The sequence below is a fragment of the Adiantum capillus-veneris genome, chromosome 22 (genome assembly GCF_014529385.1).
Source record: "Adiantum capillus-veneris isolate H3 chromosome 22, ASM1452938v2, whole genome shotgun sequence".
In the NCBI taxonomy this organism is placed as follows: domain Eukaryota; kingdom Viridiplantae; phylum Streptophyta; class Polypodiopsida; order Polypodiales; family Pteridaceae; genus Adiantum; species Adiantum capillus-veneris.
In genome coordinates, this window is record NC_140952.1 from 71,145,555 (window position 1) to 71,167,135 (window position 21,581).

Here is a 21,581-nt window from a genome sequence, read left to right on the forward strand (position 1 = left end):
AACATTTGCCCCTTCTATGTTGTCACTGATTAGCTCACTCTTTGTTGATGAGTGTTAACAATCCACTAATTGATTTTTGTTTTTTGGATCACTACGAGTGTAGCCAGCCACTATGCTACAAGAATCTAATAGTCACAAACACATTATGAGCTGATTTAGTGGTACTTCAGAAAAAAGCTCCATAAAACTAGAGACATAACTAATATCAACCAAGATATGTGTACTAGCAAAAAGAACTAATTAGAGTTCAAGCTTTAGGTCTCCTTGATTTTTTAAGCCAAGTGCAAGCCCATCACCCTTTATATATATTTAAATTGTGGAAAGCTCTATTTGAAAGTTTCCTTTTTCTTTTTTTTTTTTCCCTATTGTAGTGGGACTACCCTTTCTTCTAATTAAGACCCTAATCCCACTAATATCACAAGAGCATAGAAGGACTCGGATTTTACTATGAAAAGTGTCTTTTGAATATGAAGACTTAGCAAGCATTCCTAAGAAGTCAAAGCAAAAATGGATAAAATTCTTACTTTAAACAAAAATAAATAAAAAATTATGTACACATGTCTACCAAGAAACCAAGTATTCATAGGTTAAACACAATAAATGCATGTTATACTCATGAGATATTTACAAATTAGAGGTTTTTCGAAGTAGACGTTGAGTGCAAGAAATCTGGGAAACTTACATAAAACGAACGACTTGATCATGTATGTGATGAATGTGTGAAAAGAAGGTGTCAGGTCTCACAAAAAAACCAAACATGCTTGCAATGGGTGCATAAACTTAGCTTGCCCTTGCTCTTATGTTTGAGGGAGCACTCAATTAAGATTGGATGCCAAAGTGCAAGATTAGGACTATACATAAACAAGATTAAAATAGTAAATGTTTACTTATCAATTGGTAGGAAAGGGTTGACTTAATATCTTGAGTCAACCCATTGAGTACATGGAAAGTAGTTTATTGACAAAGAATGTTGGTGATGAGATCAGTACCATTAATTCTCTAAAGCAAAGGCTCATATCTTACAAGGTATGAATTGTGTGAAATGATGTACTCTTTTCACACAATTAGTGCAAAAGCTAATTAAGGGCTATAAACTTTTGCACATATGGGATAAGTAGGGAGTAGATTCTTACACAAGTAGATCATCCTCATCATTTCCTTAAATGCATTGATTCATGGGCTATCATGCCATCAAGAAGATTAAGGAAAGGATTTGAGGGGGGAAATGGTTTGTTGTAGGTGATCATGGGTTCCGACTAGCAACATGCCTTTTTGAGCCACCTAATTATTGAACATATTGTCTTCGTGGATGCAGAGCCAATCGATGTAACAATGATGAGCAAGGCTTGGTATAAGTTGAGAGTTGTATGGGGCCATGATTCTTTTCTATATTGTTGAGCTTGGTGTTGTGAAGACTACACAAAAATTGTGGTTTTTATGCAAGATTGGCACAGTACGCCGATAATATTGTCGCGATGTTGAGAAGTAGATGGATGGCAAGACTTGGGGAGAGAGGGGATGAGATTATAATCAGTAGATCTTGCCTTTACATTGGCATCTCCAAGCAACTGGATAGTACTGTGATTGATCACTTTGTTGTGATGTACTTAAGGGGGAGTTGCCCACATTGATATGAATAGGCACCAATGTACTCTTGCAAGGAGTACAGCTCCCACATCTCTTCACACACTTTGGTGGAGCTGATCCTAAAAGACTCCTCATGTCAGGATGTTGCTGCTTGCAAAAAAAGACACTAACAATCAATATCAACAAATAAGGTAAGGGTTACTTATGAATATGCTAAGTTGGCATTAAAATCGCATTACTTCCTACAATGCATAAGACTATTCTCTGTAAGAGGTTACCCAAATACCGATGCCCATTTAATACTCACGCAACTAGGGGTTATCGATATGATTACATATATACACAAGAAGTTTTGAACAAATTCTCACAATATTTCCTACATTGTGACTAATTACCTCAACATCATGAGCTTCTGTGAGGGAGGCGCCGCATACCTAGCTAGGTGCGATTGGGGGTAGGGGACCGCCGGCCCGGCCACCTACCCCCAATCGTACCTAGCTATGTATGCGGCGCCTCCCTCACAGAAGCTCATGATGTCATGCATTGTATGAAAAACACTGAAAAAGACTCCGTTTTCCTACATGAGAATATTTCTAATTCTTCTTGTGATATGGTCTACATTGTTTTTTTTTGTTTTCTGTATTTAGTCGACGATATGATTAGATATATGATCAACCAAAATGATATCAGCTTTAGTATATAATTATAGTCTGCAAAATTATTGCATATCATCGACCAAAAATGAGCTGAATTCCGAGTTTTAAAAGCTAAATTTTAAATATTGTAGTAAACTTGTGGGTAGTATAGTCTGTAATTAAATCTTTATTGTCTTTAAAAGATATAGTACTCATGGAGGGGTCAGCTAATTAGTTGTTCTTCAAGAGTGATTAGTTTAATAAAGCCTTGTTTGTGCATGCTCTAGTGTATAGCTTTGTTATTGTATGCCTTTTATGTAACACAAAGCTCTCATATAGCAACCAAGCTTACACTACAAGAAGCCTTTTGGATTTATGACACTCTTCAAAACAGCGGGCATCACATAAGCGACGGACAATCGTCGCTTATATAGGCAATGGACAATCGTCGCTTATGAGATGCCCATTAAAATTCAATTTTTTCAAATATTATGAGCTATAGCATCCATGAAATAATTATTTCATGTACTCCGCAAGGCTTATAAGTTATAATCTCTTCTATAGCTAGATATGCACATACAAAAACAAGAGAGTGAAGAGTTCAGTAGACTTACTGATGCTGGCTTTTGAATGTCTTGCAGAAGAGCTGGCTGTTGCATTTCGTCGTAAATAGCACGGGAAGCTGCGATGAAACACGGAGACAAGGAGTACCCACCAATTAATTTAGAGGTGCAAAATATAGCATACCAGTTTTAGAGTAGTCACCAAAATTAGAGAGTGCAAAAGGGTGCAGCTACTTATTGCATTACATACCATAAGAAAGTTGGAAGTGCAACAATGCTAGCACTATGAAGAAGGCAATCTGCAAATGGTTTGAGCTGCAGCCCCTAATCACCATCAGAATATTATTGACAATATGCCTCCATTGAAGGATAAGAATCTTTCCCATGCTGCAGAAAAGTTGGCTAGAAATATGGATGAGGAATACTAATGCAATTAGAGAGGATCTGTGCAGATACAATGTAATTGCTGCAAAGATGGTTTGGGTTAGTAGATTGAGGGCTTAAATGCCGCTAACATCAAGGTATAATAATTGGATCCAGCTTTGTGTTATCTACTTGGGTGTTAGGATCAATAATTGGACATTATAATCCTGGTATTATTGGGTACACTATGAATATGGAGGTTGGGTTGGGAAAGCATCTGTGTGAGGAGATCAGGGAGAGATTGGGCGAGAGAGAGAGAGAGAGAGAGAGAGAGAGAGAGAGAGTGTGTGTGTGTGTATTTGTTCTAAACAGGGCTCGTTTTAACGTGGGTTTCCCTTTCCGAGGGTCCTATTATGAGAGATTGGGCCGGGTGGTTAGCATACATACGTATGGAGCACCACCGGCCATGAAAGGAAAGGCAATTCAATTGATCAACAGACGAAGAGGAATTTAGTCGAAGGAGAGCATTCCCAGGCTCCCAGCAAGTACTTTGTCATGGAGACAATTTAACGCACTACATGTTGTGCGCGCGCGTGCGTGCGTGTGTGTGTGTGTGTGTGTGTGTGTGAGAGAGAGAGAGAGAGAGTACACGCTCTACCTAGACAGAAGGACAATGGTCACATGAAAGTATTTTGAAACAATATAGGACTGATGATGAATGATGCTGATTTATTAAATTAAATAGAACAAAATGGTGGCATGCTGCCGCGCATGAGAATTTTGACATTTGTTTATCATGATCATCGTAATGGGTTGCAGAGCGCGCAATATTAGACTTTCGACTCCACAGGCACAGAGAGAGAGAGAGAGAGAGAGAGAGAGAGAGAGAGAGACGGAAGAGGGGCCCGGGGCGACAGCAATAGCGTTGAAAGAGGGGACATCTTCAACGACATCTCATCAATGACTCAGAGGGAGAGAGAGGGAGGGAGAGAGAGAGAGAGAGCTGTATTGTTTCGGTTGTCCTTTCCTCCAATATATAGCGGTAAAATGGAGGGAGGAAGAGCTCTCAGAGAGGGCGATAAATTTTGACGTGGTAGGAACATTCCTGTGTGCGTGTACGTGCGCGCGTGTGTGTGTGTGTGTGTGAGAGAGAGAGAGAGAGAGAGAGAGAGAGAGCGCACCTCAGAAAGGTAAAACTGTGACTATCCATATGAGTACGAAATGTTGAGCCTTGCAACAACATGACAGCTACCTAACGAGACTCGTCTCTCTTCTGCATCCTTTCTTGTTCCGTCGACGTTTTGCCCACGTTTCTCCACGCACCGTCGCACCAGCCTTCTTATACTCCTACGTGGTTATTATGCCACCCCCATCCTAGGTTGCCACCACATGCACCACTTATAGACGATTGCCCATGGAGATTCCACGGGTGACCCACCTCCTACATCTTCAACCGGTCAAATCTGCGAACTATCGCAGCTATGGGAAAGCTAGAAGAGCCCCCATGGCATTCATACCCTTTAAAGACATTCACTATGTCAACTAGAACCCCAACCACACATCCTGCCTCCCACCATCTGTAATTGCCACACTCGTATTGCATGTGCACAAGTCGCAGGTCGGGTTTGTGATACAGAGAACCCTAGGCAAAAGACCAAGTTCCAAGTGGACTGCTCCTCTGCTCCCCCAATCAACACGTAGCGTTGCCAAAGGGACATGATTCCATGGATTCCCTCGTGACGGCAGCTCTACAAACCATTGATGAGGAGAAAGATTTCTACGAGAGTGTTCCCAACGTGTGCTTGGAGCACACTGATCTTGGCACAATCGACATAACCAACAAGAACCTTTGCGAGCAAGATGATGCGACACTAGTAAGTACTTCATTCTTCTCAATTCTCGTTGTTGTTTTTTGGAATCATAAATCCACATTGTTTCCTTACACTCTGCTTTGGAGATGGACCAGTTTGCGCAACGAATAGGTGGATCTCGCACGAAGGGTGACTCAAAGGACACTGACCTGTGACACTATCTCCCAAGCTTCAATGAAGAGATGATATGGGCCATCCACAATGAGTATACGAACTATGCATCATCAGAGATGTACAAGTGTAGAGAGTTAAGCTCTGTTTTGGTCGAGTTTCCTATAGCCCTAAATGTCCAGAAATGTATTCTTATAAACAGAGAGGCAGCAACCCATAGTTTTCGTGAGAAAGGGATCGGAAGCCTTTTAGGATATTGTGGCCTTTGCCTTCAGCAAGGAATAACAAGCAAGGAAGATATTGTATCACACATTGGTGAAAAACCAACTTTAAGGAGCTTAGGTCAAGATGCTTTCAATGAGCTTGTAAAAAGGCTATCTTAGCCACATGCATTGCATGTATCCGTATGTATCTTTGAAATTAATAAAATTATCAGCTTGAGTGACGTTTTGTCTTGATCCATGTGTGTCACGAGCAATTTATGTACTAACATAATGTTTTATTGCCCTCCGAAGGCCCATGACCCGTATGAGCCCAGTTGTCGTGCACATGGCAGAATATCGAGCCGTGTCGTTGCACACAAGGCCACCGAACAGCTCGATATTCCGTTATGTGCACAGAGAGGAGGCTCATATGGCCATGAGGCTAGGGATGGGCACCACATGAGCTGTATTTGCTACTAGCCAGATTACACAGATCCCACGAATGTAGAAACATTTGTTCTGAGCAGCTTGCGGATTCAATGTGCATCACGAGAAATTTGTGTGTTAACATGATGTTTTCTTGCCCATCTCGAGCCGCACGGGTTATATGAAACCCTTCACCGTGCACATGGTGGAAAATCGAGTCGTTTCGTTGCCCCGTGTGCCACACTAGAGCGACTTTTTGCAGTTTGATCATGTGTGATCAAACTGCCAAAAGTCGCTCTGTGGCACACGGGGCCATAGAACGGCTCGATTTTCCGCCATGTGCACGGCGACGAGGTTCATACGCCCCATGGGGCTTGGGATGGGCACCACATGAGGTGTATTTGCTACTTGCCAGATAAAACGGATCTCGCAAGAGTAGAAACATTTGTTCAAAGCACCTTCCGGATTCAATGTGCATCACGAGAAATTTGCACACTAACATGATGTTTTCTTTCCCATCCCAAGTCCCACAGGCCGTATGAACCTTGTCTCCATACACATGTGTACAGCTCGATATTCTGTCGTGTGTACGGCAACGGGGTTCATACAGCCCATGGAGCTTAGGATGGGCCACGTTAGCCCATATTTTTACTTTCCAGCTCACATGGACCCTGTGAGCAGATTGATTAGAGAAATTGACCTAAGTAACCACATTCAAATCCATAACCACCACAAGCTTAAAATTTCAAACAATATATTGCAATTGCCAAACATAGATATGATAATTTAATTTTCAAAAAAGTTACATGATAAAGCTGGCAAAGATGCCGCTTGAGAAGTTACAACGGCTTTCCTATCTTGGTTAAAAGCAATCATCACCACGTAGGCAAAGTGCTAAGCTCATACTTGAGGGCTTAATAGTCACATCTTTAGCATGGGCCATTGCCAAACGGTGTCTTGAAAGAGAAATAAAGTGATATCCTACACTGCTTACTGCCGCTGCTTCCACCCTTGTTATAATATCTGAGTACTCACCCATAATCTCTTTCATGAGCTGGGAAAATGGGGCCTTAGGATGATAAGTTGTGTACTCTTTTGGTACTTGCAAATTTCACGCAATGCACATGTGCTAGGTCTCTAATGATGCTTCATCTTGAGAGGTGGCCCGGTGGTGGTGGTGGTGGAGGTTGGGCAGTGCGAGACCAAGGGGCATTATTGTTGTGTTACTTCTTGTGCCTCTCATCACACTAATTGGCCTCCTCTATAGTTTTTGAAGGATTCTTTCTCTTCTTCACCGTCTTCCCTCTTGGTGCATGACTACTTTCACCCGCTGCTTTAGCTGGGGGTTGTTTGGACTTCTTAATTTGGACTCTTCTGGGGTGGCTTCTTGGAGCTCTTTTGTGTGGCCTTCTTGGCCCTTTCCTCCTCCGTTCTCTTTTTTGCTTCTTCTCTCTCCCTTGCAAGGCGGCTTGCCTCTTCCATCCTTGCCCTCCGTCGTTCTTCTTCCATCCTCCTTGCATTGCCCAAGGACTTCTCCTAGATTTCTTGAATCGTGCTATTACAAACCTTCTCTATGAGATTGACCACCTTCTCATCCGTGAGTAGTTGTGAATATGTGTCAGGTCTCTGGTCCCAACGTCCCTTGTACTTTGTATTGACCGCTATGTTCAAGACCTCAATAATCTTTTTGTGTGGGTATCGTCGCTCTTGGAGCATCTTGTAGGTCCTCTTTGCTTCGGCGATTACATTAGGAAGGGAATGGGGTATAGGAGGGCCTCTTTATTTGGCAGCTTGAGGAAATGCTTAAAGCTTAAGTCAATTTCAACCAAGCCTACAAGAGAGGGCAAAAAGGCCTATGCTGAGATTTTTAAAAATACCATTTGTATATTTTGTATTTTGAAAATAGGCTACTTTAACACAAAAGAGAGGTGGGTAACTGAATTTTAAAATGTCTTTCCCCTTTCTCTCCTCCCTCTAACATATAACACGCTCTCTCTCACTTATTCTCATTAAAAGAAGCACTTTTCAGTCCCCCTGCCCAAAAAGCATATTTTTCATATTCTCTCTTTGCATTCTCTCTCTAAAACGTGAGCCAACTCTTTCTCTTTACCCCCATTTTCTCTCTTGTCACTTCCACCTCCCAATCATCAAGAGGGCATTCTATGCTACCTACATCTGACAGAAAGTGCAGATCCTCCAAGGCTGCAGATCTACTCTCTCTCTCTCTCTCTCTCTCTCTTACACTCTTCCTCTCTCTCTCTCTCTCTCTCTCTCTCTCTCTCTCTCTCTCTCTCTCTCTCTCTCTCTCTCTCTCTCTCTCTCTCTCTCTCTCTCTCAGGCTCTCTCTCCTCCTATTCCAGCTTCAGGTGAGAGCAATGGAGAAATCCATTACCTCTGTGTGCAGCTGCATTTCTCTCTCTAAATCCCTCATGATCAATATTTTGAATTCAAAAGAGATTGAGCTACACTCCCTCTCTTTCTTCCCTCCACAACATAATCCTTCTCTACTATCTCTGAGTACCTTCCACTTTTTCCCTCCATAGCCAGATTTTCCTTCTTGCAGCAGTCACCATTACACATTCTCTCACTATTTTTCTTGATTACCTAATAAACATGTCATTCAATCTCCCTCCACTACAAGAAATTACTAACATGCCAAAACGATATCAATTAAACGTTGATTTGGAGCAGGAGTATGCTATTGTGCGACTTGGCACATCGAATCCCAATGCTGCAGATCAACTACGAAGCATTGGGTGCAAGGCAATCAACTTATGGGTTGATGGCCACATATATCCAGGTGATCCAACAACTAATGCACCACTGCCCTTTCGTAATGTCACTGAGCTTCTGCGTTTTTTTGGAGATGGAAGAGGCGGACTGTTTGGCTACTGCTGGAGATCGTATTCAGCTTTTGTCAATGAAGGGAAGCAAGTAAACATATGTTGGCTGCCTATTCATCACTACAAGAGAAGTCTACGAAAGATCTACAGCGAGTTAGAGAGGAATCCAACAAGAAGATGAAGCAACTGAATGATGAGATGGCAAATCTCAATGAAAAAGTACAACAACAAAAAAAAGAGCAGGAGCGTCGACTAGACAATTATGTTCAACTATAACAGACTTCACGCAATATGCATCAACGAATCGATCATCTCACACACATTCCCCTCGGCTACCACATTCGTAAGCGCAAGAAACAAGCGATGTCCTTGCTATCCTCAAGTGGTGGAGCTCGAAAGAAACGTGTCCGTCAAACTCGGTAAGAATACTAATGCAAGATTCTGATTTCCTATATGTTCTACATGTTTGTGTAATGATAATTCAATATGCAGAAACTTGGCTCGAATGATGATAGGAATTGATCCCAATGCTCAAACAACCGGACGCGCTCTGCTGCTGCAACATATCATCAAGCCAAAGTAGTTGGTTGGGCTACTAGATGATCCATCCAACGTTGGCATTGCTAATGTTTTGCGGCAGAAGTATTTCAGTGAGCTAAAGAACATTATGTCGCCTCAAGAGATGATGGAGGTGTGTGACAACGCAGGAATAAGTTTCAAGGCCTATGAATCTTTGTATAAAAGTGTCACACTCGGTCATCGGACAAAAGGTTTGTTTTGATTTCTGCCAACGCCTTACAGTGTCAGTGTTGCAAAAAAGTGCGCCAATAATGATGTTGCCAGCTTGTTGGGCAGATTTCAGTATGTGAAGGATGACATGCCATTAGATGACAAAAAATTATTCCGCTACAACGAGTTCAACAATGTGTATGTTGACTTGTTGAAGCTCCAAGAGTCAATGATAAGATTTTATGGGTTGACACAAGAAGAGAGTGATGGGAAAGTGATATTTGTTATGAAGCTTGATGAGTGCCAAGTTGTTAAAGGTCAACGGCTTGAAAGGGTAAGTGTTACGTTGATGAGCAGGGCCTTGGTGGGTGTCGATGTGGAGCTAACAGCCAATGAGAAGGGAAACACTTGTTTAGGTGTTCAGTCAGAGAAAAATATTTGGTGGCTGACAGCTTTTCATCTCCCACATGAGACACATGAGACTCTCAAATGGTATTTCAATCACACAACAATCGTTGATGTCATTCGACAACAGCAAGAAGGACAGAGATTGCATGTTTCGGGTTTTGGAACGTTCCAAGGATAGTGGCATTTGGCAGGAGAGTTGAAAATGCTCAAGTGTATGTTAGGGTGCAAGCAAGGTGCAATGACCCTCTTTCCATGCATTTATTGATGCCACAGTAAAGTCTCAATGGGAACTGATGGCAAGGGTGCAGAGGCCAGCAAGTTGAAAGGTGGTAAGGGTAAGGGAGGCAAAGTTACAGTCAAGTCTGCAAAAGGTGTACCCACTACACAAGCAGTGGGGTAAAGCACTACAACAATGGTTTCAAGGATCCTCAGTTGTGACCAGCAAGTACCTCCTAATCGAAACATGGATGATCCAAATTGGGATCCTATTCTTTCAATACCACTGATAAATGTGCATGTGTGCACCCTTCATGCCCGTCTACAAATTCTTGACGAGTTGTTTATGCTCCATATTAATTACACTTGGAATATGGAGCCTGCAGAAAGAAGAGAAGAGTGTATACGAGAACTAGAATCTATTCTATCTTTCGTTGGCCTACATGGGGGTGCGGTTGAGCTATCAAAAGACAAGAAGGCATCTGAAAGTACACAAGATCGCCCTAATAAATTTTGTATGGGTGGTAGTAAATCTAGACATCTGCTTTCAAACTATTCAGACTCCCAAAGTCCCAATGAGTTTTAGTTGTGTAAAAAAATGTGTGACATTACCACCTACAAAGGTAATGAAGCAGCCCAAGGAATTAAGTGTGCTTGTGTGCGACAGTCTACTGATGATATTTTTCGTCTTCTCGAAAAGGCAAAGCTAACCAATGATGAGATATCCGCCCTAAAGTTTGTAATCAATAGTTTTACACCACAAATGGTGGCTTGGGGGAAGACACACATAACACATTACATGGTGTGTTGCACATTTGATATTTTCAATCAAAATACATCTGTAAGCAAAACTAAAGTTTGTCTTTTTTCAGCATATTCTTTTTTCACATAGTGCTTTTTTCCTCGACACTTATGGTTCATTAGGCATTTGGAGCAGCCAAGGGATGGAGCGCTCACAGTATCAAGCAAACGCAGTGTATTTTAAAAATACACGACATGGAGGTGGAAGAAAAAAGAGAAATGCCCTTCACGAGATGTTCAATTGGTGCTACAGAGTTTTAGTAAAGAGAGAGAGAGAAAAGACAAGAGAACAAAGAAGTTTAAAATGTAGAATAGAAAAAGTGGTTAGCTAGAGGCGATCACAATCATATCATGCTTCGAGTGCAAAAGATCGATTTCGACGTTAGTTGGAGACAAGGTGGCGTGATGGCAAGCATTGAGTGAAAATTTAATTTCCTTTTGACACTAACCATTTCTACTGTAAACATGCATTGTCATGCAAAGTGATTTGTAAAGGCGACAATTATTAGTCCCATGACTCAAGTTTCATCTATTTTGGAGTCTTTTTCAATTTTTAGTGATTTTATTGAGTTTTTAAAATTTTTTAAAAGCTTGAGTACTATATAAGTCAAAAATCACAACTCAAAGTTCATTTCTTGTTTGCACAGTTTAGAAGATCCTCTCAAGCCCAAACGTACACGCACTCATATCTTGCACAACATAGACGATACACAAGAGCACACCACCACGCACAACGATGACACCACTGCCACTGACAACACTGCAAATCCACAACCAGCAACTCGTATAGAATCCACCGCTTCAAATCCACAGCCTCAACCACAAGAACCAGCTCCTAACATCCAACCACTCCCCCAACCTTCAACTACAGAGGATCAAAACACCAGGCGACAGATTTTTGGTGATCTCCAGACACTACAGCATGCAAATTGCACACCTCTATCGGACCTCTAAGCATTTGCATCTCTTAACAGACCAACACAGGAAGCAGGACCTGGAGCTCATGCAATGGCAGCAACTGAAGATCAAGCAACGGCAGCAACTGGAGATCAAGCAACAGCAACACCTAAAGCTCAAGCAGTCGCAACTACGACGCGGAAATTCCCTCCGTGAATCAAATAAAGGGTGATCAAGGTAATACCCGGTGATCCTGTTTCAATAGCACGAGATGCCAAGAGGAGGAAGAGAATGAGAGAGCTAGAAAATAAAGAGGTAGTAGATAGAAAATCACTGAAATTGCATGAAGAACAAAGAAGGTAGAGAGAGCAGGAAGAATGGCAGAGAGTCGAGGCATGAAGAAGAAAATCACTGAAATTGCATGAAGAACAAAGAAGGTAGAGAGAGCCCACTTGGCTAATTTACAAGCACGAGCAGAGGCCGAGAAGAGAGTGGAAGAGGACAGGGCTCAAGCCGCCCAACAAGCAAAGGCTGGGAGCTCCAGACCATCAAAAATTCCTCAGAGAGCAAAACAATGTGCAAAAAAGAAAAAGGACAAGCTCACACCTGAAGAGCAGCAAGCCCAAGAAGAGAGGAGGAAGAAGTATAAAAATGACCCTCCTCAATGGGCCAAACAAGCGGCTCCTCCACCACCGTCAATAGCGCAGAAGAAAAGGTGATGGAAGCTTGAAACAATTACTCTACGTGAGATCCGCAAATATCAAAAGAGCACGGAGCCAATAATACCAAAGGTAGATTTTTCTCGAGTGGTAAGAGAAATAATGGACAAATATTCAGATTCAGTTACACGTATCTAGCGTGCGGCTCTTTTGGCTTTACAGGATGCCACCGAGGACATTTTGGTGCAGTTGTTCCAAGATGGTGTATCTTGTATGGTGCATGCAAAGCGAGTTACATTAAAAAATACAGATCTAGCTCTAGCGCTCAATCTGAGGAATGAAGTGTCCATAAGAATTAGTTTTCCCATGTAACATCTGTTTATCATATTTGTAGTCTTTCGATATAATATAAACGACTCAATTTTCTCTCATTCGGTGTAACTCTAATAGTTAATTGTGTACTTTCTATTGTTGAAGTATTTGAATTAATCAAGTAGTTAGATTTCACCTCCTCAACCATCCAAGAACCCGTCTGACGTGGGACACCTACCGATGAATATTTTGTGAAACGGAGCCGTTTCGGGTACGTACGGAGACCGTGGGACGACCAAAAGCCACGGCGATGACCAACGACGCAAAACGGGCCACAAAAATGCATTGTGCACCACAGCACGCATGGGGCAGTTTTGACAATCTCCTCTGGGTTTGTCAACCCTTGACCTAGGCTTAACGCATAGTGGGACAGGACTAACCCAGGTTGCTTTCCTGTAAAAGCATACAATGCGGCCTCTCGATCCACCAAGATACACTTGTGAGCATTAAGGGTAAGGGAATCTTCAGTAAGGATGGCACTTAATGCCTTGCACTTGAGCAGCTCTTGAGCAGCTCCGCAGAACCATGCTTGGAGAACTCTGTGTGTGCAACTCAAAGAATGGATGGCCCCAGATGGCCAAGGTAGTGCCACAGGGAGCTACCTCTACCCATAGGATTGTTGTGTGAACCTCCAGTACGCATTGCAAACTTACCAACATGGTATGCGGTCTGCAAAACATTTTAAACAACTTCAACACTTGCTATAGGAAACAATTTACTATCGATAAAGTTAAAAAGTGGATACCTCAGTTTCCTCATCCATCTCTTAAAGAGTTTCCTTGTAAGTTTGATGCTAGAGCGATCTTCTCCACCCATAATGGTCAGCGGTTTGTGTGGAAGAAAAGCGCTTTCCGAGATGCTTTCATAAAATGAGACACATGATTTGATTCCCATAAGTGTATTTACCACGGTTTGTACCAAATTCTGTTCGTTTTCACTAGGGAGGAATGAGAGGCTTGGTGGGAGACCTTGGTCTTCAAAGTCAATTTGAAAGTTGGCCTTTCTCTTGCCTTCCACTGGGATCTTTCATGCCTGCATAGATAGCGAGCACTGAGAGCGACTCATCTTCTATGAGTCCTAGTGTCTTTGCAATGTCATCAAGGAACAAGAAGTGACGACCATCACCACCACTGCATGCAAAGTGAGAATTTGGAGGTTAGGAACTTCTTCCAGCACCTCGTCTCCCTCTATCATCCCATCTTCCTCCTTAGTGGAGTTTTGATCTTGCAAGAGGACAAGTGTCATAGATGCTTCATCCTACTCATCAACCTCTTCAACAAATTCATTTGATTCCTCCACAATGGTTACAGGAGGTTTCTGGTCGGCCTTTTCCTTTGATTTTCCCTTCTCCATGCCCTCAAGCACAAGCAATACCAGAACCATGTCCCACAAGATGAATTGGGTGCCTATGCACCCCATGCCCAAGTCTATGAGTTCATCCTCTTCCTCTGTCCTGTAGTCCCGCTCAGTAATCCCTTTTATAAACCTCAACAAGCGATAGCAAAAGTTTTTGTCAGCTGCATAGAGGTGTTTGAGAAAATCCACTAGCAACCACGCCATGTTGGATCCCTCGAAGACTATTGCATATTCTTCCATGTGCTCCATCATGTAGTCAAGAAAGCTCTAGAATCCCTTTACATGAAGGCTAGAGTCCCCTCAAACAAACTGACTAGTTCATGTGCGCGATCTACAAGTCCTATCTTCTGTAATTGTGTGAGAAGTGCATCAGAAGATGTTGCCATGGGTCTATTCGCGAAGAAGATGGGAAGAGAGCTGAAAGCTTGTGTTTTGTGAATGTGAGAAATGAAGTTTAAAACCTACAAAGTGACTTTTATACTCAATGTCACTTTTTTAAAGCACTTACAATTAACATCAAATCAACTTAAAACTATAATTATAAACAAAATCACGTGACAAGCATTGAAAGACACCAACATTGAAAGTCTTCACGCTCGAAACTAAAAAACTTGCATATTTAAAACTTAATCTTGAACAAATTAAAAAATGAGACAGAGATTCAAAACGCCATATGTATTAATGTCGTTTTAATTACAAGCTTTTACATTAATACATCACAGAAAACCAATGTTTTCACACAAAAAGCTCTTCTCTTTTCTGGAACGAACAACCTTTTCATTGATTACAAAAACATATTGATTGGGAAAGGTATATCTAAGATTAAGATACTCACGAAGGTGACTGAGATTCCAGTCGTTATTCACCGAGATGTGATGCACTGCATTATTGTGGAGGTATATTTGCAGATCAATTGATTCTCTAGGAGCAACATCAGAGTCTAGTGCCTCCCTTTCTCCCTTCGTCAGCTTCCATGTAGTGTAGGGAAAGACAATTGACAAGCTCTGCTTCGCGATATGGTATCTGCACACCACATTCTCAGCAACTACAGAGCACTTGATTGTATCTCCCTGGTGGTTGACCACCTTAGTCAACCATCCAACTGCAAGGAAACTATTGATCGCACTTTCCCCTTTGCAACTCCACATTGTTGGTGTCGTGTGAACACTCTGTAGTCGAAAGATAAACACGAACACATGAAGGGACATAAACCAAGTTAGTGAAGCTTTATGGGAACCATAGGTGCACTTCATTGCTGAATACACATCCGCCTCAATCCTCCTTTTGGTTGTTGTGATCAAGGCACTATCAGGCTTAGGCCATTCCATACTCTGCAAGGTTGGTGGATGAACTGGAGAAATATTACCATACCCAGTTTTCCTAGGCGTTACATAAGTATGGTTATAAAAAAAAATGTCCCGTGAGACAAGCTCCACGGATGGACAACCAGCATAGAGCAGCTTGCCAAGGTCAACGTGGATGGCCTCAAAAGTTCGTGTGAACGGCAATAATATAGCTTGGTCTACTATATCTTGTAGTAAGCAATTGACCTCCAATTTTTCAATAAAATTTTGTGCATTCTCATCTCATTAGGCAATCCATGAAATTGTGGAAACTCATCCACCATGTTTGACTTCCTTAAAAACACTTACATGTGACGTCAAAAGCTCAAGGGATGTCGATGGATCGCTCAAGTACCTAATCTCACACTAGGTAACCCGGGCCCAAGTGCTTGTCTTCACAAAATCTCATGACCCTCCAAAGACTGCAATCCAATTACACGACTGTCTCAAGTGCGGTCCACAATTTGCACATACATAGGTGGTTGTCCATAAGAACCTACATCCCCTTTACATTCTCTGCCTGCAAAATAGACAGATTTCATAAGAATTGGATCATGGGAGCACTTGCTCCTTAGTGGGGGCACCAAAACGATGTTAGCGTGCAAACGGCAAGAAAAATGAGTGCCTCTATAGCCTTGCACGAATTACACCATTGGAAGGAAGAACTATAACACTCCCGAAAACACCTGTGATAACCACATGTAGAGATTTATGAAAAACCCATCAAGCATTGAACACACTCAAAATTAGGAGAAACTAAGGACATCATGACAAAGCTCGTCCCGTGGAATGGTCATAGAGTATCCATAGGCAAAAAAACAGATGACAGATGAAAGAGTTATGGCCACTCGAACATGGGGGTGTACTCTTTCTTGCTCAAAAATGATCTCTCTGGGAGTTGTGCACGTGTTGCAGCTATTAAAATGGGGGCTCCCTTATCTTTTATTCCCCAAAAATATTCTCTCTCTTCTCAGCGGACAAGGCTTCCTTTGTAGGCATCTTTTAATTGGCTCATTTTTTGTCTTTCTTGGGTGAAAAATGAGGTGTCGATGACCCTTTGACCAAGGGAATGGGGTGGGGGCAAGTGGCCAAGGACCAAAAAATGGACCAAGCGCCCAGTGAGATAGTGTTCACAGCTGGAAAAGGTGCCATCTCTCCCCAAGGAACTCACGAGCCCATCAAGCCAAGCTTGCACCAAGTGATACACCTAAAGGGTGCTCCCCCTTTAGGCTATATAACCCCAACCTTCCACTTTTCCCTTCCCATGTGGGATAATCCCCCTGCCACATGGCAACCTCCTGCTCTATCCTCACAAATCCCTTGTGCCCAATAAATTTCCAGACTTTTTTCCAAGCAAGAGAGTTTCTCGGACAAACTTCCTCCAAGCATACTATTGTTGCTCCGGTCATCGGATGACACACCGTAACACACGGCTTGGAGCCCAAGTCCTTGGCTACTTCTAGAATTCTTAAACCTCAGTATTTTTGATTCCAATCATCAAGTTGGCTCAATTGCCTTTGTTGCATGCACCCACAATCACTTTCTAAGTTGAGACTGCCCAATTCGCATGCTCATAACTCACGATGTACAAGTCCGATTCACGAGCTATAAAGCACGGCTGAAAATATTTTTTTAAAAACATGTCTTGGGGACTCAAACAACCCAAAACATCAGCACCCAAGCCTCAAAAAAGCACACCTTTGTACATGGATTTTTACATGGTCACTTGCAAGACTTGCAGGGCTATGTACACATATATACACGAGGCTAGTGGGCAAGCTTTTTGGCATGACTTAGTGACTTTATGCTCATCCAAAAATGCCTGACAACGCATGTAATTTTCTACAACCTGATGGATGCTTTCTTTATTGTTGTGAAGCTTCACCTTTTGCTCTACAAGTTGCTTCCTTAATTCTGCTATTTGCACCATGAATTTCTCCTTTGCAATCAAGGTTGATGTCCAAAGTTGTTACTTTTTAGCTAAGCTTGCAACTTGCAGCATTTCTAGTTTTGTTTGAATCCGATTACGTGTTGAGAGCTCTTGCAAGTATAAAGTGTAAAGCCTCTAGCGATAGCCTAACAATCCGTGGTAGCCATCACCCAAAAAGCGTAAGAGCTGCATGATGTTGCAAAATGGTGGAGATGCACCTATCTGAGGATCAAGGGGGTAAATTTCTCCATCCGTTCAAAGGTCAATGGACTTTCCTCCCTTGAAATTGTAGCATGTCCATCAGAATAGACTCATTGTCTCAATTGTTGCACAAAATTGAATACTCCTGCTCCAAATCAACATATAATTTGAACTTTGAAGGCTTATTGGTGATGTCTCACATAGCCATTGTATCTGGAGATGGAGATGGAGGTGTAAGTGCAGCTAGAGATGGAGATGGAGGTAGAGGAGGAGCTGAAGATGGAGGTGGAGGTGGAGATGCCAATGGAGATGGAGATGGATCTTGCAAGGATGTGCAGGTCTGCAACAATGCATAGTAGAGAGAGAAAGAGCTATGGTGAAGTATTACAAGATAGAGAGAGAGGTTGGAGAGAGTGAGGGAGGTAGAGGAGCTTCAGATCTGCACGCTATGGCTTCTAAAGAGGGAAAAAGAAGCCTAAACCCAAGCATAACCCTCCAAACTCATTTTAGAGAGAGGGTGTGGAGAGAGAAAGGTAATTGTAGCACCTCCAATAGGGGAGAGGAAAAAATGACAAAATTTTTCAAATTCAAAAGTGGGGGAGCGATATGTGGGGCTGCATTAACACCAAAAAAACTGAGAAGATCTGGTGACTAGATATGATTGAAACCTATTTTCCTTTTAGAAGAAATGCAAATATGTATTTTCAAGCCTATGCAATTAGCTTAGTCAAACCCTCATTATAATTTTAAGCACTTCACTAAGCGTCCAATTTAAAGGGCCCAAGAAGACCCCAAACAAGTCCTAATGGACATCATATAGTAAGCAAATATTCAGGTTCTCATTCTGATAATTGAATATTGTTGGGATGAGGGGGCAAGTGGTAAGTGTTTTGTTAATGATAATAATCATTTTCCATTGTTGTATCATTTGTCTTGCTGCCACATACAACATCTAGAATTGCTCAATTTGAATAAGCATCATCATCATGCAAGTATACTTGTATATGCCTTGCCTTCTGCTTCCTTAAGTGCTTGTTCAGACTTAGACGTTCTATAGAGTAGTCCAAATAAGATTTTGAATCTAGATCATCTATGAGAATGCTCTTGGATTTGCTTATTCTTTGAGCATCATGAGCTCATTGTTGCCCCATGGACTCCTACTGAGTCTGCTAGTGATCTTGATCAGACTCGATCTGGATCCGTATGGTTTTGAGTCTGACCCGCAAATTGCCCACCTGTCCCCTTTTCTCCTTGTGTATTTTTGGTTTGCTAGAGGAGGAGGTCACCATCCTCCTCCTCATCATCATCCCTATGATTACTTGTGCCAGTTCCATCCTCATCTCATTTGCCACCAAAAGCAAGATAATGATTGAATCATGATTTTAGTTTCACATAGCCCACCCTATGGGCACTGTTTACAAAGAGAGAGAGGTCCACAATGCTAGGCCACATTGTGACACTAGCTCACTCACCACTTTCAAGGTGTGTAAGCACATTGCTCAAAAATTCCCTCTTGTTTTGCTCATGGGACACTAGCAAGCACTTCAAGAGCTGTTTACAAGTATGGCACATGGAGAAAACATACATGACTTTAGTCCAAGGGGTTAGTAGATATACACTCGGGGGTGGCCCATGGGAAATCATTCTTGCACTGTTTTTTGGTTTCTATCTACAAATCGCGAAGAGGATGGAGCTAGGATGTACCTTTTGTCTTTGTGCATGACTCCAATCCATAATGCCTATGTAGACACCCTTCAGGCCAAAATGGAGCATAATCCTGTGAAAGTGGAGATCATTGTGGAGGTAGTCATGTGCATGCACATACATTAGGGTTGCAAGCAAAGGGATAATGCCTAAGTCTCATGTGTAGTCTATCTATCACTCAAATGGTCGTTACGGTGTCAAATGAACTCCAAATAATATGGGCAATATAGTCCTAGCAACAAAATTTGTAAAAGTCATTGTCGGGTAGGTGAGCAACTGTGATCGTTGCCATCTGTTACCTTCACCAAAAATGACAAATGAGGGGTCATTTGTCTTATCCTAGGGTCACCTTCTTACCTCTATTCATTCTTAGTTTTACTTAAAACACCATAAACAACTCATAATGAGCAAATAAACACATGAGGTGACCTGGAGCTAAAACTGCTCATTGTGTCACACACAGACACTCAAACACAGCACACAAGACATGTATATGATGCTAAGAATGAGAGGAATCAACACAAGAAGTTTCATTAACAATGCGCACTCATATAATGAGTAGTATACGTGCAAGTGTAGGCATATTCTTCACCACATAAGATCAATAGTTATCCGATCCTCAATAATTACAAGCTTTTGTCTTATTTACCTAGGGTTTTATAATTGGTTATTGTCTTGAAAGAGATAATTTTACAAAAAATGTGGTGGACTAGGCTATCTAGCCTCTCATTAAGTACAAAGCTTTTTTATAAGATCAAATTTTGTTTGACTTTATGAATTAGAATGCTGGCTTTATGCAAAAATGAATAAATAAGTAAATGGCTTTTGTTGACCAATCAGATTTGGTGTGAGCTAGTCCTCTACTTCAGCAGTGGCATACCTCATCACTCCTAGTGCCCCCAGGAAAGTCTCGTCATATGTTGGGGGTACTGATGGTCTAGGTATAGCTCTTGGTATTTCTCTTGTAGTCACATCTGGTACTCCTCACTCGGTGTGGTGTGGCATGGATGACCCTGTAATGGTCATATAGCCACCTCTCATCTTCTCTAGTCCTAACAAGTGACTCCCTCTCATCACTGGATCTAGAATTCTTAGTACTCCTGACGCGCTGTCATGTGTGTATTTTCTACATGTGGTGGGGTCTTGGTGACTTGATCCATAAAGCTCACCTCTCTCTCCATTGGCTTTTTACGGCAACTTGATTGAAGTAAATGACAGAAAAAGGTTCCTCCAATAGGAAATCTTTTCCATGTCTATCACGCATACACGTATTTGTACTCATTTCCATTGTTGTCCACAAAAATAATTCATTTTCTTGTTTCAAACTGGTAGACATACATTGTTACCATAGACATGTGGTAGTGGTGTGTGTAAACACACTTAGGACTATCCGGGCATTTTTCTCCTCACTAGGAGGTTTTTTCCCCCGTGCATTATATATACGCCCATTACTCTACGGCTAACTTATCTTTCCATTGCACACTAAGTAATACACTCTCTATTTAGTGCCTTGAGCTTCCTTCATCTTCTCCAAGCTGTGTGTGTTTTCCTGCAACCCTAGTTCCAACAATTGGTATCAGAGTAGGTTGCTTTCTTCCGGGCTTAGTTGCCAACAGCTCCAGCACATGCCTGTTCACTTTCTCCAATTTTTGTGAGCTCATTTTGGCCGCTGTTTCCACTATATTGTCTGCCTTGATCTTTTCTTCTCCTCTTTTCAAGATTTTTTCACATCAAGTACAGGCATTCTCCATGGACGACAACAACACAGATGTGTTCAAGATGTTTGTTGATGAGGACAGATTGGATGGGGACAATTGCCCTATGTGGTCTTACATGATGCAACATGTTCTTGTGTCAAAGAGAGTCTAGAATATTGTGTAGGGCATTGATGTATGTTCTGGTTTTGAGGATGTAGGCGATGTTGAGGATGTTGTAGGTCTTGCTGCAAGGATTGCTACTATTACAATGTTTTGCCTACGATAGAACAAGCTCGTTGGGATGTAAAAGATACGCAAGCTCATGCATTGTGTTATCTATATAGCGCACTATTAATCCTCACATTCATTCAACAAAATTTGCAAAACATGCTTGGGATATTCTAGTTGGCCTTTATGCAAGTCGCAATGAGGAAAAAATAGCATTGTTGCGTAAAGAGTTGGAGTCAAAGATCATGCATGAGGAAGATGATATGGACACTTCCTTTCTGGTGTCAAGGATATCAATGAGAAACTTATTTCTATAGGTGAAGTCATTTCAGACATTTCCCTTGTGCGGACTGTTCTTGATTCCATGCCAGATTCTTATCACACTTTTGCTAGTACTTGGAGACTTATGACCCAAGGGGAATCCTGAAGTTTTCAAGT

At 41.9% G+C, this 21,581-nt stretch overlaps 2 protein-coding genes across 2 annotated transcripts; one reads left to right on the top strand and one right to left on the bottom strand.

Moving 5' to 3' along the window:
- Positions 1 to 863: 863 nt before the first annotated feature.
- Positions 864 to 3,922, bottom strand: LOC147429562 (EPIDERMAL PATTERNING FACTOR-like protein 1). The gene is made up of 3 exons (XM_086495808.1): positions 3,036 to 3,922; positions 2,837 to 2,904; positions 864 to 1,734 (listed from the first exon to the last, which is right to left on the bottom strand). Exons 1-3 carry the CDS (start codon positions 3,169 to 3,171, stop codon positions 1,531 to 1,533), a joined length of 408 nt encoding a protein of 135 aa, XP_086351934.1. The 5' UTR covers positions 3,172 to 3,922; the 3' UTR covers positions 864 to 1,530.
- Positions 3,923 to 4,530: 608 nt separating this feature from the next.
- On the top strand, positions 4,531 to 5,537 carry LOC147429563 (uncharacterized). The gene is made up of 2 exons (XM_086495934.1): positions 4,531 to 5,022; positions 5,115 to 5,537. Exons 1-2 carry the CDS (start codon positions 4,873 to 4,875, stop codon positions 5,172 to 5,174), a joined length of 210 nt encoding a protein of 69 aa, XP_086352060.1. The 5' UTR covers positions 4,531 to 4,872; the 3' UTR covers positions 5,175 to 5,537.
- The last annotated feature ends 16,044 nt before the right edge of the window (positions 5,538 to 21,581 follow it).

Excerpts from the sequence above, each read along its gene's own strand:
- LOC147429562 (XM_086495808.1), bottom strand. The coding sequence starts at position 3,171 with ATGGGAAAGATTCTTATCCTTCAATGGAGGCATATTGTCAATAATATT. Across the intron at positions 2,905-3,035 it reads GCACTTCCAACTTTCTTATG|CTTCCCGTGCTATTTACGAC; the intron begins GTATGTAATGCA and ends GTTTCATCGCAG. Across the intron at positions 1,735-2,836 it reads ACATTCAAAAGCCAGCATCA|CAACATCCTGACATGAGGAG; the intron begins GTAAGTCTACTG and ends TTTTGCAAGCAG.
- LOC147429563 (XM_086495934.1), top strand. The coding sequence starts at position 4,873 with ATGGATTCCCTCGTGACGGCAGCTCTACAAACCATTGATGAGGAGAAA. Across the intron at positions 5,023-5,114 it reads AGCAAGATGATGCGACACTA|TTTGCGCAACGAATAGGTGG; the intron begins GTAAGTACTTCA and ends GAGATGGACCAG.